We start from the raw sequence: 16,587 nt of genomic DNA, 5'->3' as shown, positions 1-16,587 counted from the left end.
CTGTATTGAGTTTGCCAGCTTGTGACTGTGTGAGTGTGTGCCCACTGTTTTGAGTTTTATTGTGTGTAAGATTTTGATTCATAATTACAGAGAAGTTATTCAGCCATTCAGGTGGTATATTGCTACTGCATTGTGATGTTTTGATATTGAAAAAGAAAAAGAAACTAAGTTTTATATTTGTAAATTTGATACATTCTATCAGTAAACAAAAAGGTTCATTTTTCATTGTTCTCAAACAGACCACTGTGTGAGACTTACTGTGTGAGTGTGAGGTTATTTATTTGCCAAAGGTGTTATGGCATAAGAGTTATAATTTTGCAACGGTTTACAAAGGAGGTACACTTACCTTATTGAGGTAACCTAGTTACTTAGACGGTAATTTTATTTCATAAGTTGGATAAAAGGTAATAATAATAGTTCATGAAGTTGATTAATAGTTAAAAAACTGAGACTCGAGACACAAATAATAAAAGACAAGTAAACTAGTCATTGATTAATTTAATTTGATTTGTGGTTTGGTACGTGGGTTTATTGAGTTGAAGAACTCAGGGCCTTTCTCTTATGGTTTGAGGGATAAAAGGGCTACACACATAATTGGTTCTTCAGCAGCCGCTGAAGAATTTGACGGACATGGCATACATGAGTCCAGGTCTGGGGAAAAGATCAAGATGTCATCAAGGTACACATAGACAAAGTGGTTTAAAAAGTCTCTAAGCACATCATTGATCATGGCTTGAAAAACAGCAGGTGCATTAGTCAACCCAAATGGCATGACCAAATATTTACAGTGACCACTAGATATGTTAAAGCCTGTCTTCCACTCATCCCCCTCCCTGATTCGAACCAGGTGGTAAGCATTCCTAAGATCTAGCTTGGTGAAGATCTTTGCCTGCTGAAGCTGATCAAAGGCTGATGACATGAGTGGCAAGGGGTACCGATTTTTGACAGTGATGTCATTCAGAGGCCCATAATCAATGCATGGTCGGAGGGATCCATCTTTTTTCCCCCACAAAAAAGTATCCCGCTCCTGCAGGAGATTAAGAGGATGAATGAGGCCTGCCTTTAATGAGGATTCTTTGTAATCTGTCATGGCTTCTCTTTCAGGACCAGAGGTAGAGTACAGCCTACCGTTAGGGATGGGGGCACCTGGGATCAGGTCAATGGGGCAGTCCTAGGGCCTGTGTGGTGGAAGAGAGGTGGCTTTGGTTTTGCTGAATACATTTCCTAGGTCATGGTAACAGCTTGGAACAGACATAAGATCTGGAGGTTCAGAGTCTGTGTCAACAAGAACAGAATCAACATTAACAACAGTATTCATCTTAGAATCATGACATGACTTAAAACACTTGGCTTGACAATTTTCAGTCAAGTTCACAACTCTCCCAGTATTCCAGTCCATGTGCGGGTTATGTTCCCGCAACCAAGGAAAGCCCAGAATGAGCTAGTGCTGGGTGCTGGGTGGCGTGAAACAAGTAAAAACTCATAAGTTCATGGTGATCACCGACAAACACTTCCACAGGTTCAGTCTTGTGCGTCTAAATATTGCACAGACTTGTGTGTCTAAATATCTGGCTCCCTTCAAGAGCACGGCTGCGATAGCGGATCAGTTTTCAATTTAAGTCTCTTGGCAAAATCCCAGTGCATGAGGCTCTCATCAGATCAGTTTCTTCAGCAAGAAATGACCGCATCCTGATCCGCATGTGCAGGTAAAACCGCCGAATGACATCACAGGAGCTTCAGCAGCAGTGGTCAAACCAAACTGGTGTCCAGTGTTCCACCCGCACTGTACGTGGCCGACTTTTAGATCATGGCTTAAGGTCCTACAAGGCTATCAAGAAGCCCCTGATCAATGAGAGACAGAGGTTAGCCCGGCGTCGTTGGGCCCAGGCACACAAGAACTGGACAGCCAGGAATTGGAAGAAGATTCTGTGGTCAGAAGAATTTGTCAAGAATTTAGTTTTGTTAGTTTTTCCTGTAAACAATAAACAAAAAGACACTGAAGATGAAGAAGCATATAAGAAGCAGAAAAAAACAAGTAAACACATTGTCCTCCTGTATAGATTATAAAAGCTGGGTGCCTAAACTATGAAAACAAACAGCTTAATTAAAAACAACAGGTATGTTTGAGGCACTTAAGTGGATATATCCTGCCAGTTTTGTAATGATTAGACAAATAGCTTCTGATTTGTAGTCCCATTTGTGGAATGTCACAACTGTTTTGTGCCTAATAGTGATTGAAATAAAATTTTCAAGGCATGTTTCTGGCACTTATGTGTACATATCCTGCAGGTTTTGTGACTAGTACTCCATTCAGTTCCATAATCCAGCAAAAGACGTCCCAAATAACACATCTAGCAAATAAATGAATGCAAACAAAGCAGATTATGCCAATATAAGAAAAACAACATACCCAGTAGCCATTTTTTAGTGTAATTACTGTTATTTGTGAAAGCACTATCAGTTTCTCACAAGGTTTCTATACAGAAGTGTCTTTACAACAGTCAGATATGAAAAACAACAAAAAAAAACTCAACTTGTTGCATTTTAAAAGAGATTTTTTATCATTACTGAAACTTTGAGATTAAATAAACACGGAATAAATAAAATATCATTCCTGTTCCTTGTCCCTGTTTCTTAGGCGTTTGTGAACTTTGCTACAAAGCAGAGCGGCAACCTGGAGCAGCAGGAGACGTCGCCTCCTGGTGGTGGTCTGTCGCCTCTACAGTGCATCCTGAGCCTGCTGAAGCCTTGGCAGGCCAACACTGAGCTCAGTGCTCTGGTTGGTTAGCTATTTTCCTACCAAATAGTTCAGATAGCTTGATTTCATTATGTCAGATATTTATAGTTAAAATGTGTGTATATTTAGATTCAAGTAGTCTAAGCTCTGCCTTGACACAAGTGCCTCATCACTGTCAAAACCTCAAAGAAGAACAGATGTAAGCCAGGTTAACAGGTTAATTCTAATTGTTTACAAAAATAAGTGAAATAAACAAGTGAGATGTTACACTGTGTTCTCATTCTTCATTTAAGATCCCTACAAACACACAGCCTGCCTAAAGTCTGAAAATGGCACAGGGAAGGAAACTCAGAGTTTGGTGATGTTGTCCATGGGTTCCAGACTTCAGGCAGTCATAGACTGCAAAGGATTTTCCTCCAAATATTGAACATAACCCTTATATTTACAAGGATACAGGGAAGTTTATTTGTCATTATACAACAGGTTGAATAATGAAATTAAAGTGTGGTTCCCTCTTGATTGATTAATTGATTGATTGTGTAGAAAATAGAATTATTAAGCCTGGAGGAGTGCAGATGGTGCATTCAGTAGTCTCAGAGCCTGAGGGAAGAAGCTGCTCTGTAGTCTGGTGGTACGGCAGCGAATACTTCTGTATCTTTTGCCTGACGGCAGCAGGGTGAACAGGCTGTGGCTGGCGTGGGTGTTGTCTTTTAGGATCCTTTTGGCTCTGCGCAGGCACCTCACCTCCCCGCTTGGTAGATGGGTGCCAATGATGTTTTGGGCAGTTTTAATCACTCGTTGCAGAGTCTTCCTGTCCTGGGCCGTGCACATCCCATGCCAGTATATTTATAGTTATGTGTGTTTTGTCTAGTTTGTCCAATTACTTTTGACTCAAAAGTTTTGAGCCTCTGAAAATGGGGTGACAGTGTATAAAACTGGCTGTATCTCCTAAAAGGTTAATTCGATATTTTTGTTTGTTCAACCCTTTACATTAAAGCTGAAGGTCTGCACTTAAATCCCCTCTGCCAGATGCACTGTGGTGGTGTGGTGGCAAAATTATAAATATTGTGTCACTGTCCAAATACTTATGGACCGAACTTTATCTCCAGTTGTAAATCAGCTGCGGCCTCCTTTGGGTGACCTTGACCTTTGCACTACAGTAGATAATCCAAATTTAACAGATACACAAACAAAACATAACCTCCATCCACCTTCAGTGGTGGAGTCAGTAACAAGCATTAAAGCAGAACAGGTACAACAAAGCATGAGTAAAGTGCATTGTAATAAAGGAAAAACACACCTAATTTCGCATTTCTGACAAGAAAAGTACAGCAGTTGCAGTTATCTAATCCTTCAGAAAAAATATATGGATATGGATATGTATTTTAGGGGTGTAATGGTTCCACAAACCAATGGTTCTCTTCATGTTGTGGTTTTTGGGTCCATGTTTCTGTTCAGTTTGTCTTGTACATCGGGGAGTCAAAAAAAAAAATCTGTTCTCTCTATTTTTTTTTTTTTTTTTTTTTTGTATTTTGTGATTTTTTTTTTTTTGGTGCAGTTTTTTTCAATCTGTCTGTCCGTCTGCCCATCCGTCTGTCGATCTGTCCATCTGTCTATCTATCTATCTATCTATCTGAGTCTATGAGAAAAACATGAGAGTAATGGCAATCAAAACTTATTCAAAAACTCTAACAACTTAAAGGAACAAAAAAATTAATTCAAAAAAATGTTTTTCATATTTTTATTGAGGGCACAGTTGGCAAATCCATAGGCACGGCTTAATAATCCAACGGCAATTTTTACAAATCTGTGGGCATGGATTCGCAATTTTAGGGCAGGGATGATGAATCTGAGAGCACAGTTTGTAAACCATGCTCACAGTTTCTAAACCGAGAGGACAGATTTAAACATGGCTCTTCTTTTTTCTCAGCTGACCCAAGGGGGGCTCTGTACTGGTTGGCTCCGTACAGGGGGGCTCTGTGGGTTTACCATCTCTTTAAAAGGTAAAGTCCTCCCTAAAATAGAGTTAACAATACAATACAAACGCTCCACCTGTACTGAAAGAAGGAAAAGAAAAGTAATCACACTTGTGTTAACATATTCACTCTTTTTTTCTCCATGCAACAGCTGAAAACATGATGAAATATGAATATTTTGAAGACTTTGTTTCTTTATTGTAACATTAAGACAAAACCACCTGTCACTTTGGGCTCATTTTGCAACGTCTGGAAATGACCTGACACGACTCCTTGATGAAATCAGATTTAAGATTTGAAACGGAAGTGATTTTGTTCGTTCACACCTTGTTGGAACATGATTATAGTGTTATGAGTTTTATAGAAATATTTACCTGTTAACTTAAAGGAATAGTTGGTCATTTTGAAACATTGGACACGATTTCACTTCACCTCAAGTTGTTATGTAGGACAGTAGTGGTGCTATTAGTTTATACTAAGAACCTAAGAAACTAAGCCCAAATAAACTAAAATTGTTAAATATTATCTCTTAAATAAAGTCTGAGTGTGATGATGTGTAGCAGAATTTTTATAGACTGAAATGGCCAAAAATATGCCAGTCCTTAACCGTAACCAGTCCTCAAAGAGTGTGTTTGAGTGTTCTGCAGCAATTTGCTGCACAAGTCTCTCCATGAGTGAACTATAGCTGGGATGCAAATTGGTGGAGGAATCAGGGGCTGATGTGGTGTGTGTGTGTGTGTGTGTGTGTGTGTGCGTGCGTGCGTGCGTGCGTGCGTGCGTGCGTGCGTGCGTGCGTGCGTGCGTGCGTGCGTGCGTGCGTGCGTGCGTGCGTGCGTGCGTGCGTGCCTCAATAGTGTAAGGTGGAGATTGTAGTCAAGTTCACCCTGCATCTCATTAGCTACATATGAGGATATGAGGATTCCACCAAATCAGCCCCGCCCCTTATTTATCCATGCACACACTTAGGGGGCACCATGGGTGGGTGTATTTTTAATTGGGGAGGGTGAGGGGCACAACAGCGTTTTGTGGATTTCCTCACCTGTGTTCAAATGACATCATTACTGGATTCCATATGCAGTCTTTTTGTGAGGATTGTGTCTCAGCCTCCTGTCCACTGTTGCATCATAAAGGTGTTCCAGAACTACTGTTGATGAAGTGAGCAAGACGTGGATTTTTCCCTCATTCTATCACGTGAACATTGAGCGAAGCAGCTGTTTTTCTTCTTCGACCAAGCAAAGTATCTGAGGTTCACTGATACTGCAAGTTCCTACCACAGGTCGGTGAAATATAGGACGTCGTTTACATATTTTCAGTCAGGCATGATTCTAATGTGAGCAATTTTCTACACAAGTTAGTTTTCACTGCTACTGACATGATGAAAGATCAGAGGACTTGTTTGACTCTAGCAGCTGCCTGCTGTTAGTTTTTTTTTTTTTTTCTTTTGATTTTCAGAGAAAAGATATAAATCTACCTGAATGTAGTGTTTATAGGTAGCTGGATGGATGGAAGGTAGTAAGAGAAGTAGGAAGTCTTCTGTGGAGATTGTTTTCTGTCAGGAGTCAAATAGTCATTTCATCAGTTAAAAACAAAAAAAAAAAAAAAAAACGAAATTTTAGGAAGTGACCATTTCTTTTTTTTTCGTCTTTCATTTCAGGCCAGGTTTATGAAACAGTCAGGAATGCACTTTTTGATAAGAGCCCAGATGTTAACTGAGGGTTTGAACATGTTGCCATGAATGGATCATCAGTCTCTTTCAAGTTGTGGAAGGTAGTAACTTATTTACTCGTATTTCTTCCCGTTTTTCTCTCAGGTTTCTCTGCAGAAACACATCCTTCATGGAAAAGGAGAAGTTCAATTCTCCTGCTCACCTCCTGAAGCCCCCTCCCCTCTCGGTCTCCAGCAACTACGAGGAGCTGGAACTGAGCCGACTGGGTGAGGGGGTTTTTGGAACAGTGAGCCGATTCCTCAAAAAGGACACCAGCCAAATCGTGGCTGTCAAAAGGCTCAAAGACGAAAGCTGCTTTGACGCCAAAAAGGAGGTGGGCTACTCTCTTGTTTTTGATGGCTACACTTGCAGAGGATGTGCTCGTTGACTTGGCCATTTAAAAGGTTTGCTATGAAACACAAGGACTATCTTTTGAAAGCGTGTCAAACTGGCCATGTATCCACAGATATCCATACTAGAAAGACTGAGGTCTTTTGGCGCCCACAAGTGTCACATTGTCCAGTTCCACGAGCACTTTCAGAAGGACGGTCACACTTGTCTGGTGTTCGAGGCCTTGGACATCAGCCTCTATGATTACATGAGGCAGAGAGACTTTGTCCCTCTGTCTCTGTATGACATCAGATGGATCATCAAACAGGTACAGACAGTCATTTCCAAAGCACAATCCAAAGCTCCTTCAACAGTCACTTGTGGCGTATGCTTCATATTTTAGAAGTGACCTTGTACTTGCAGCTGGCCGTAGCGTTTGACACCTTGAAGACTATGGGGCTGATCCATACAGATGTGAAACCAGACAATATCATGCTGGTGGATCATGAGAAGAAGCCGCTCAGGGTGAAGCTGATCGATTTCGGGTTGGCCATCCCAACGTGTGAGGCCGAGCAGGGCGCCCATCTTCAGCCAAAGTACTGGAGGTGAGACGAGGACAAACATGGATCACTGCTCTAGAGGAGTGTGTGTCCACTTCCTCACGTCTGCTGTCAATAAGTAGCATAGTGTGTGTACCATGTGCACAATCAGTGGCACACACTTCCTGCTATTTCTGATTTTTGAGGGAATGTTTTGGCGATTCTCATATTTGTCTGTTTTGTTGTAGTTTTATGGTATTTTTTCTGGAAATACAGTTTTTTGATATAATATAAAAGTTAAATGTTAATGTTTTGATAATTTCCAGATACTTTTCTTACAACTTTTTTTTTTTTTTTTTTTTTTTTTTACAAACCTTTTCTTTCACTAACATCTTAACACAAGAAATCTGACACTGATTCAGCATTACTGATCTGATGTTTAAATATGTCAGTTTAATAATTATAAAGACAGATTTCTTGCCTTTTTTGTATGTTTTTTTCCTTGAATTTCCTTGAGCTTTAAAAATGAAAAATTCTGTCAGCACACAAGATGAATTCTTGTGCTGATGCTGTACTTACTTGTATGTGAGGGACTTGTGCTGCGTCCCATGTTGTATTTATTTGTCCTCAAAGTATGACATGAGCTCATGCGGTGCCTTGCTCTCCTTCCACACTCAGGTCTCCAGAAATTCTTTTGGGCCTGCAGTTTTCAGAGGCCATCGACATGTGGTCATTAGGATGCGTCATGGCTGAAATGTTGCTGGGCTATCCTCTGTTCCCTGGGCGCTGTGAATATGATGTGGTGAGTCCTTTACTGTTTGAACGGCCTGATGTTTTCCCACATTATTTCAAACAGCCTAGAATAGAATCATGTGATACTTTGTTTTGTCTCCAGATGAGATTCATCGTCCAGCTGCTGGGTCCACCACCGGAGCATCTCTTGAACGCTGGGCTGAGAACAAAGAGGTTCTTCAAAAAACCTTTCTTCAGCTTCCGGCGACACTGGAGACTCATGGTAATGTTGTGTATCTGGAACACAGAGCTAATAGCTAATAATCGTCCCTTCCCAGTATTTGTTAGCAGTGCTAAACTAAAATCATACAGTTCCAATGTTGAATAGCCAAACGTAAAAAGGCAGCACAGGCACAGATCTTTAGGACAAAGTTGACTCAACTCAGGTTCACCAAGTTACTCTGGGAATGTCAACAACAATGCTAACGTTTCAGCCCAGTGGCCTTCATCAGAGCATGCTCTCATGAACATCAGCATTAATGATTTGTATTTTTCTAAATTCCTCTTCCTCTCAAGTGGATTTTGGCTCTCAAAATAAGACCTGTTGAAACTGGCTAGCAGGTATTTCCATTTGGTTTTATTGATATTTAGGGATTGTTTCCCCTCCAATGGGCATGACTTTTCGTGCACTGTGTCTATACTGTGAACAACAGTAATGTAAGGCAGTAGATGGCTTTTTGTGTATGTAACTATGAAGGACTTTCTTTTAGACACCAGTGGAGTACAGAGGAGTAGATGCGCCCGACAGAGAAACCAGAAGATATGACTTCAGGTCTCTGGTTCAGCTGAAGGAGGTAGGTGGTCAAGCAGCTGCTGATCCAGGAAAGTGAAGTCACACAACTGGTTGAAGCCATTTCAGCCGTTCATTGAATCCCGTCTTCTGAGTCATGAGGAGAACTGGACTGATTTTCCATACGACTTTGCTTTTTTTCTCCCAAACGTAGCGTCTGGCTGGTCAGAACAGGGCTGAGGCTGATGACATGAGGGACTGTGTCGACTTAATAAAGGCACTGCTTGAGATCAGTCCAAACTGCAGGATTACCCCAGGTGAAGTCCTCGGGCATCCCTTCATTTCAAGGCTCGATCAACCCCGCCGCCGCAGCACCAGGCCTCAGCCACGCAGGATGAAGCTAGAAACTGCCGAGAACAGGAGCAGGTCAACTCCCCTCTGACTCTGAGGAAATTGTTGAATGTACCTGAAAGACACATTTGATGGATCAGTGTGTGGTAATTGTGTGTGTGTTTTCATTCAGAAGGCCTAGGACAGCTTCCCCAACACCGCAGCCAGCCGTCATATGGGTTCAGCCTGGGCCAGTGATGGACCACATGCTGGCTGATGGAGCCTCTGACCAACAAACCAGGTGCTCAATGCATCATCATCCCTCAGATGACAGAAATAGTCAAGTTAGGCCTTCATGAGAGCAGACCAGGGAATACTGTATGTGCTCTTCATGTGGGAAATATGAAGCAGTCTGTTGACATAAAAACACTTGATCAATAGTTTGCTAACAGTGCAGCTGTTTTACTCACAAACACAGGGGCAAGCACAGCCACTTTCAGCAGACATTGGTTTCCACCAAATGATTTCAAAAAGATGGGAACAAGAAATGGCCAAGATGAGAGGATCATCTCTACTCTGGTCAACTACTGCTGTTTAAAACTTCTTCTTCTGCATGTGTGTGTGTGTGTGTGTGTGTAGCCCCCAGGTTGATGTGAACATCTCCAGCTCTGAGGAAGCTCTCAGACCGACTGAGGCCATAAATGATGGCCATAGTGATGTCACTGTGTTGGAGGCCCACAGTAAACCTGAGGAGGCTGATGCCATAAATGAGGTCAACACCACTGAGGTAGGAAGCACTGCTTGCTGAGTGGGCTTTACTTATTAGCAATATTGCATCAACCTATAAAGAATGGGAGCATTGTTGATGGTGAGCAAAACTTTCTCTCAGGTTGGAGCTGCGACTTCTGCAGATGTGGACTCTGGTGTTGGGAGCACCTGTGCTCCACTGAGCAGCCCTGCTGGAGCTCCTGACAGCGATCTGGGCCAGGCTGCTGCAGACCACACACAGTCACCTCCCAGCACACCTGGTAGGACTCACTCACCTCCACTGCTGTCTCAGCTCTCACCTCCTTCCACATGCCAGCTAATTCCACCAAGGCTGCTTGTGGCATTGACTGTCCTCTGCTGATTTTCAGATTTCAGACAGCCGGAGAAAAAGCCCAAAAAGAAGACGAGTGCAGTGAGGCGCTTCTTCTCCAGGCTGGTGAGGGTGTTTCGTGGTGTCAGCAACCGTGTGCATGTGGAGTGAGGCGCCCTCTACATGGCAGTCTGCAGCTTCCAGCACCACACAAAATAAAGACACAACACCTAGACACATCAAAACAGTATGAAGATCATTCATAATACATCAGGGTAATTAGACCTGATAGGTTTTTTCCATGCAAGTGTGTGTGTGTGTGTGTGTGTGTGTGTGTGTGTGTGTGTGTGTAAGTGTGTAAGCTGTAAGCCATCTAGCCAATAAGGGCAGTGATTACTGTGCAGGCCCAGCAAGTCAATGTAGTCTCTTCCACTTAGCTTGGGCATAGCTCGTTAGCTAGATAATTAGGCAGCTAACCAAGCTGCTAGCCAGAGAGGCTATGCTGTGCTAACAATGCTAACAGCGCTGGTCCCAGTTTAGCCTGTGATTTAGCCATCGAAACATCAAACTAAAACACAACAGATAATTGACAGGACCCTCGGCTCAAAACAGAATCACACTTTTACAGAAAGAGACAGTTTAATGTTAGCTCATTAAATTCACGTATCCGGTTAATGTTATGGGATAAAGAGAGAGACAGACGCCTGTATATAATGTGCAAATTAGCCTGCTAGCCCAGGCTGTAGTGGCTCTTGTTTTTATAGTTATACATGTCTTTTCATGTGAATTCAGTGAAAATATAGCCTGTGCATTTAACTTAAAGGCCCCATGCTGTCCACTTTTCCAGGGTTTTATTTTAACTGTTGATATTCCTAGCATGATGAAGCCTATTTGTGGTTTTGAGTACCTGTGGTCTGCTAAATATAGGCTGTGTCCGAAATCACTCCCTAACCACTATATAGTGCACTATATAGTGATTACGCCATTTTGTAGGGGTGTCCGAATGTCTAGTGATTATTTATGTTCACTATATAGTCCACTAGATGTATCCCACAATCCACCGCAAAATGTAGTGGACATCCGATGGTCACTAACCAGGCAATATATCCCATCATGCATTGCGGAATGGCGCCGAACAACGGGCGAAGTAGTGTCCGAAAAGGTCCACTTTTGAGTTCACTATATAGTCCACTACATTGAATTCCCTATATAGTGAGTAGGGAGGAGTGAGTGAGTGAGTGATTTCGGACACAGCCTTGCCCTGCGTTCCAAATCGCATACTTATACTTTTTACTTTTAGTAGGTACTGCAGCTGCCCTTACAAAGTATGTAGTTTAGTATGAAATATGCATGCATATGCATACTATTGGGACATACTACATACATCATCCCTGAAGTCCGGCCCTCTCGCTCACTTCCGCCGCCGTCCGTAGCGGCAAATTTGAATGTTGTTGTCAAAATGCCGGTGCTGTTTCGTACTGCGCTGTCGTCTGTCAAATTTATCATCTTCTGTCTTCCTGTCGCTTCTGCGGTCACTGAGCGAGTTTTGTGCGATATGTCTGTTTTGTTGTCGTCCGTATGTGGGCGTGGCCTGTACACGCAGTGCGACGTAACGTCCGCTGCACAAAGGATTGTGGGTCAGAGTGGCCAGAGCAACATGCTGAAATCCATACTGCGAAATCTGACCGGATATAGTAGAACATCCTGGTACTCTTGGCATACTGCATCTGACATACTATGTATTGGGACACACTAAATCTTTTTTTCCCCTACTAAATAGTATGGTAGTATGAGTATTGGAACGCAGGGATAGTTTCACAGCTCCTCTCTCTTGACTTTGTCCTGGAGCTCTGGCAGCACGGTTTGTGTAGCCAATCAGAAGAGAGAATCAGCCCCTCTCCAGTGACTGGCTGACTGTTTTCTGAGTGACATATGGTCAGGCCAATCACAAGCAAGTAACTGAAACCTACATTGCTCAACGGAGCTAAATGGTGCATGAATCAACACAACCTGATCACACACGTTTTCTTTATTAATTACATGTTTAAAAAAAAAAAAAAAAAGTTACCACCCATACTGGAGACTCAAAACAATAGATCACCAATCGAGTAAATGCAAAGCCTATTTTTTTCATCATGTTATATCTAGACCGCAGTCACCCCACCCCCACCCCTCCCCCCAAGTGAGAAACACTGAATACTATATACATACCTGTTACAACCCTCCTTAGCCTCAGATTCTGAAAATGTCTCTTTTGGTTTGAGCCATTCCAGTTCATTTGAGTGGCTAAAGAATGTCCAATCAGGGTTGTCAGTATTCTCCTGGTTGCAACTTGGACATTACACCCACCAGTGGTTCCGATAGGCAGTCTAACAGGAAGGGAAATGCACAAAAATTAAAAAGTGATATGCATTGATAAAAAATAAGGTTCAGGACAAAAATATATATATAACATATATATGTATACATCTCTCTCTCTCTCTCTCTCTCTCTATATATATATATATAGATAGATAGATATATTTATAGATATAGATATAGATATACACTACTCACAAAGTTAGTCACAAGTTAGGGATATTTGGCTTTCGGATGAAATTTCAGGATGAACCTAAAATGCATTATAACCTTTACAGGTGAACTTAATGTGACCTTCTGTAAACTGTCCAACTGTTCAATGTTTCAGTACTTTTTGCACAAGTTGCTGTTCTCTAACAAGGAGTTTAAAGGCAAAATTCACAACAGGTGTTTGATGCTCCAGCTCATCGAGGTCGTATCATTAGGGAACGGCTGCTGGAGACTGGGGTACCTCAGATGGAGTGGCCTGCACTTTCTCAGACCTGCATCCCATAGAAAACCTATGGGATCAGCTGAGTCGCCGTGTAGAGGCTCGGAGCTCTGTACCCCAGAACCTCAATGTCCTGAGGGCCGCCCTTCAAGAAGAGTGGGATGCCATGCCTCAGCAGACAATAAGTCGACTTGTGAACAGCATGAGACGTCGTTGTCAAGCTGTAATTGATGCTCAAGGGCACATGACAAGTTATTGACATTGACATTTTTTGTTGTGGTATATCCACCACTGATGTTGGCTTTTGTTTCAAGAAATTGTTTGAGATGAGGAAATCACCAGTGTATGCTTCTACTTAAATGCCCTACTTTCATGATATAATATCACTGTAGCGTGAACTTTTTACATTTTCCATAAATTTCACCCAAAAGCCAATTATCCCTAACTTTTTGTGAGTAGTGTATATACATACATATATATCTCTATATCTATATGTAGATATAGAGATATATATTTAAAATCTAGACTCTTGTCCATTACATCTGATGTCAGTCAAAGGCAGCTGGTATGCCTTATGATGCAGCAGCCACCATGGATATAAAGCAGAAGCAAACATAACAGGAACTGCATTAAAGAGACAAGAGTTAGAATTTTTTTGTGATTAAAAAGGTTACATTCAGTCAGTCATTTTGATTATTTTTTCCACATTCAAACTGACTTTTCACCCATTTTTTATACTTTTATACTTTTTATACTTATACTTTTATGTTGTTTCTCTGATCTCTATCAGTCAACTCCGGAGAGCAGTAAGCTTTAAGACAGTGAAAATGTTGCTTTTTTAAAAAAAAAAAAAAAAAAAAAAAAAGAAAGGAAAAAAAAAAGGGAAAACACTAACGATATTGGTTGAAGCAGAATTTTTCATAACAAAAAAAATATATATTTTATGAATTTTGTAAATTATCTGATCCATATCTTTCCAACAAGTTTTGACTTTTTCACTTTTAAACACAAAAGTTACTATACATGCATGGATCACACCGGAAATGTTCAGCTCGGATGTTATAGTTCCTACTCAGCAAGGGTGCGTGGATTTTCATTTTTTTTTTTTTAATGATTTTTAACTTAAAGACTCAGCATGGGACAGACGGAACACACTGTATGTGCAATCTGTAGTCTTGGTTCAACCATGAAGAGCTCTAAAAACAAGATTTTTCACAGATGAGGAAAGGACTTGTGCTCTGTGAGGTTAGTGGATTTTTGTTTATCTGAGCGAGCTGTTATGTACATGATCACTGTTGCTGTGTGATAATCGGCCTAACGTTATCTGTGAGGTTTGCAGAGATGAAGCACCTAAACTGATCTGGAGTGTTTCTGAATTTTACACCACAACATCAGTGACATTATGAGCACATTGCTCCTCATTAGCGATGTGTGACAACCCCAAGTGGGTGGGGTTGTGTTTGGTGTCCTGCTCGCCCTCTCTACTCTCTTTCCACAGGGCGTAGTTGATGATGGGCCTCCGGCGGAGTCCACCCGTTCTCTCGCTCCTTTCCATCCCCGGCCTGGCCTTGCAGCTCACCTGTTGTCCTTCCGCGTCTTAGACTTGCACCAAACACACATACACACACAGCCATGCACCCGCATACACCACTGACCTCCTACATTACAGATATTTTGTTCGTTTGTTGCTGTTTATTGTTACTGTCCGCGTCTTATAAATAAATATTATGGGTTGGTAATATTCCCTCTTGCGTTTGTTTGGTAAGAGATCTGAGCCAGCTCTGACAAATGGGGGCTCGTCTCGGTTAAGTTATATTGTTTGGATTTATGTGGTAGTGTAGGAAGAGTTTTACTCACCGGTCGGGGTAGGTGATACGCTGCAGGTGCGCATTTTCTGGAGGTTCCCGTTAGGCTTCAGGGCACTCTCCCCTTTGGGATTGTGTCTGTTTGTTTTTTTCGTAGTGCTGTGGGGAGCGGTAAGTGTTGGTTGCGCAAGCAGCCTTCTCGGGGGCACTCCAGGGGCTCACCGGTGGTGATCCCGCTGGTTTCGTGCTTAATTGACCCGCTGCAGAACCACATGAAGACCAGGGTTGAGCTTAGTCAGATCCGGGGTTAGGCAGTTAGGGGAGCGCTCTGGGGGGCATTGCTTGCTCGTTGTGCACCTGGTAGTGTGGATCCGGCTCCAAGGTGAATATGGATTTGTCAGCCTTTTACAAAGCACCTTGTGCGGTGTTTTTGGACTCCTGTAAGAAGGATCAGTTGGTCGAGATTGCTGAGCACTATGATATTGTGTTGCAAGAGGGGATGCTTAAGGATGAGTTAAAAATGTTTGTGTTGTTGACCTTGTTTGAGAAAGGTGTGTTGCAGAAGGAGCCTGCTGCTGAGCCGGTGGCCGCGGCTGCGGTGAGGTCGGAGTCGGCATCTGTGTCTGTGGGGCAGGCTGAGGTGCTCTCGTTTGCGCAACGGAGAGAGTTGTTGCAGCTGGAGTTGGAGCTGGAGCGGACAAAATTGCGGGTTTTGGACCGCAATAGTGGGATGTCGGGTGCGTCAAATGAGTCGGGGTCTGTGGCTGGGCGTGAGGGCAGAGACCTGACCGCCAGTCTGCGCCTTGTGCCAAAGTTTAACGAGCGAGACCCCGACACTTTTTTCACGTTGTTTGAGTGTGTCAGAGGCCAGGCAGTGGCCGGATGGAGACAAGGTCCTCCTTCTGCAGTGCATCCTCACTGGCAAGGCACAGGAGGTGTACTCGGCTGTGTGCGCACAGGAGGGTCTGACTTATGAAACGGTGAAGTTGGCCGTCCTCAAGGCGTATGAACTCGTCCCAGAGGCATACCGCCAGAGGTTTAGCCACTGGGTGAAGTCCGATAAGCAGACGAATGTGGAGTTTGTGCGTGATTTGACCACTCATTTTCACCGCTGGTGCGCAGCGGAAAAGGTAAATACATTTGAAGGGCTGTGCCAGTTAATTATCATGGAGCAGTTTAAAAACGTTGCGCCTCAGTGCATAGCCGCCTACTTGAATGAGAGAGAGCCGGCTACTGTGCTTAGAGCGGCCGAACTGGCGGATGATTTCTTGCTGACGCATAGGTCTGGTTTTGCTGGAGTGCGTGAGCGAGTGGGTGATGACGGCAGTTTTTCGCGCGTCCGTTTTTCAAAATCAGGTCCGGCCCGCGGTGTGTCTGCCTCGGTGCGCCGAGGCCATTCAAACCTGTGCAGTTTCTGCCATGGGGAGGGTCACTGGAAGGACCAATGTCCTTTGTTAAGGCGTAAAAGCGGCTCGCCATCCCCAGCTCCAGCCATGTTGTGCGCAAGTGCGCCGGTGGAAAAGGCGGTGGAGGTTGGTGACTGTGACAGGTCTGGGTTTGAGCCTTTCATCATAGACGCGCAGGTGTCCTTGGTGGGCAGTGCTGAGTGTGTTAATATTAGAGTGTTACGTGACACGGGGGCCCGACATTCTTTTATTGTGCAGTCGGCGCTTCCTTTTTCTGCTGATACGCAGTCTGGTGATTTTATTGTGATGAGGGGGATGGAGCTTGGCTTCGTCCCAGTGCCACGCCATAATGTACTGTTGGATTGTGACTT

At 43.0% G+C, this 16,587-nt stretch overlaps 1 protein-coding gene across 1 annotated transcript; it reads left to right on the top strand.

Moving 5' to 3' along the window:
- Positions 1-6,548: 6,548 nt before the first annotated feature.
- LOC115365920 (homeodomain-interacting protein kinase 2-like) lies at positions 6,549-9,292 on the top strand. Its single transcript, XM_030061139.1, has 7 exons — positions 6,549-6,752; positions 6,885-7,076; positions 7,172-7,353; positions 7,966-8,089; positions 8,183-8,302; positions 8,790-8,873; positions 9,158-9,292. Exons 1-7 carry the CDS (start codon positions 6,549-6,551, stop codon positions 9,290-9,292), a joined length of 1,041 nt encoding a protein of 346 aa, XP_029916999.1.
- The last annotated feature ends 7,295 nt before the right edge of the window (positions 9,293-16,587 follow it).

This window comes from Myripristis murdjan, chromosome 9, assembly GCF_902150065.1.
Source record: "Myripristis murdjan chromosome 9, fMyrMur1.1, whole genome shotgun sequence".
Classification (NCBI taxonomy): Eukaryota; Metazoa; Chordata; class Actinopteri; order Holocentriformes; family Holocentridae; genus Myripristis; species Myripristis murdjan.
The sequence above is the reverse complement of the archived record's forward strand: the minus strand, read 5'-3'. Positions and strand labels throughout refer to the sequence as shown.

Excerpts from the sequence above, each read along its gene's own strand:
- LOC115365920 (XM_030061139.1), top strand. The coding sequence starts at position 6,549 with ATGGAAAAGGAGAAGTTCAATTCTCCTGCTCACCTCCTGAAGCCCCCT. Across the intron at positions 7,077-7,171 it reads TCAGATGGATCATCAAACAG|CTGGCCGTAGCGTTTGACAC; the intron begins GTACAGACAGTC and ends TTGTACTTGCAG. Across the intron at positions 8,303-8,789 it reads GGCGACACTGGAGACTCATG|ACACCAGTGGAGTACAGAGG; the intron begins GTAATGTTGTGT and ends ACTTTCTTTTAG.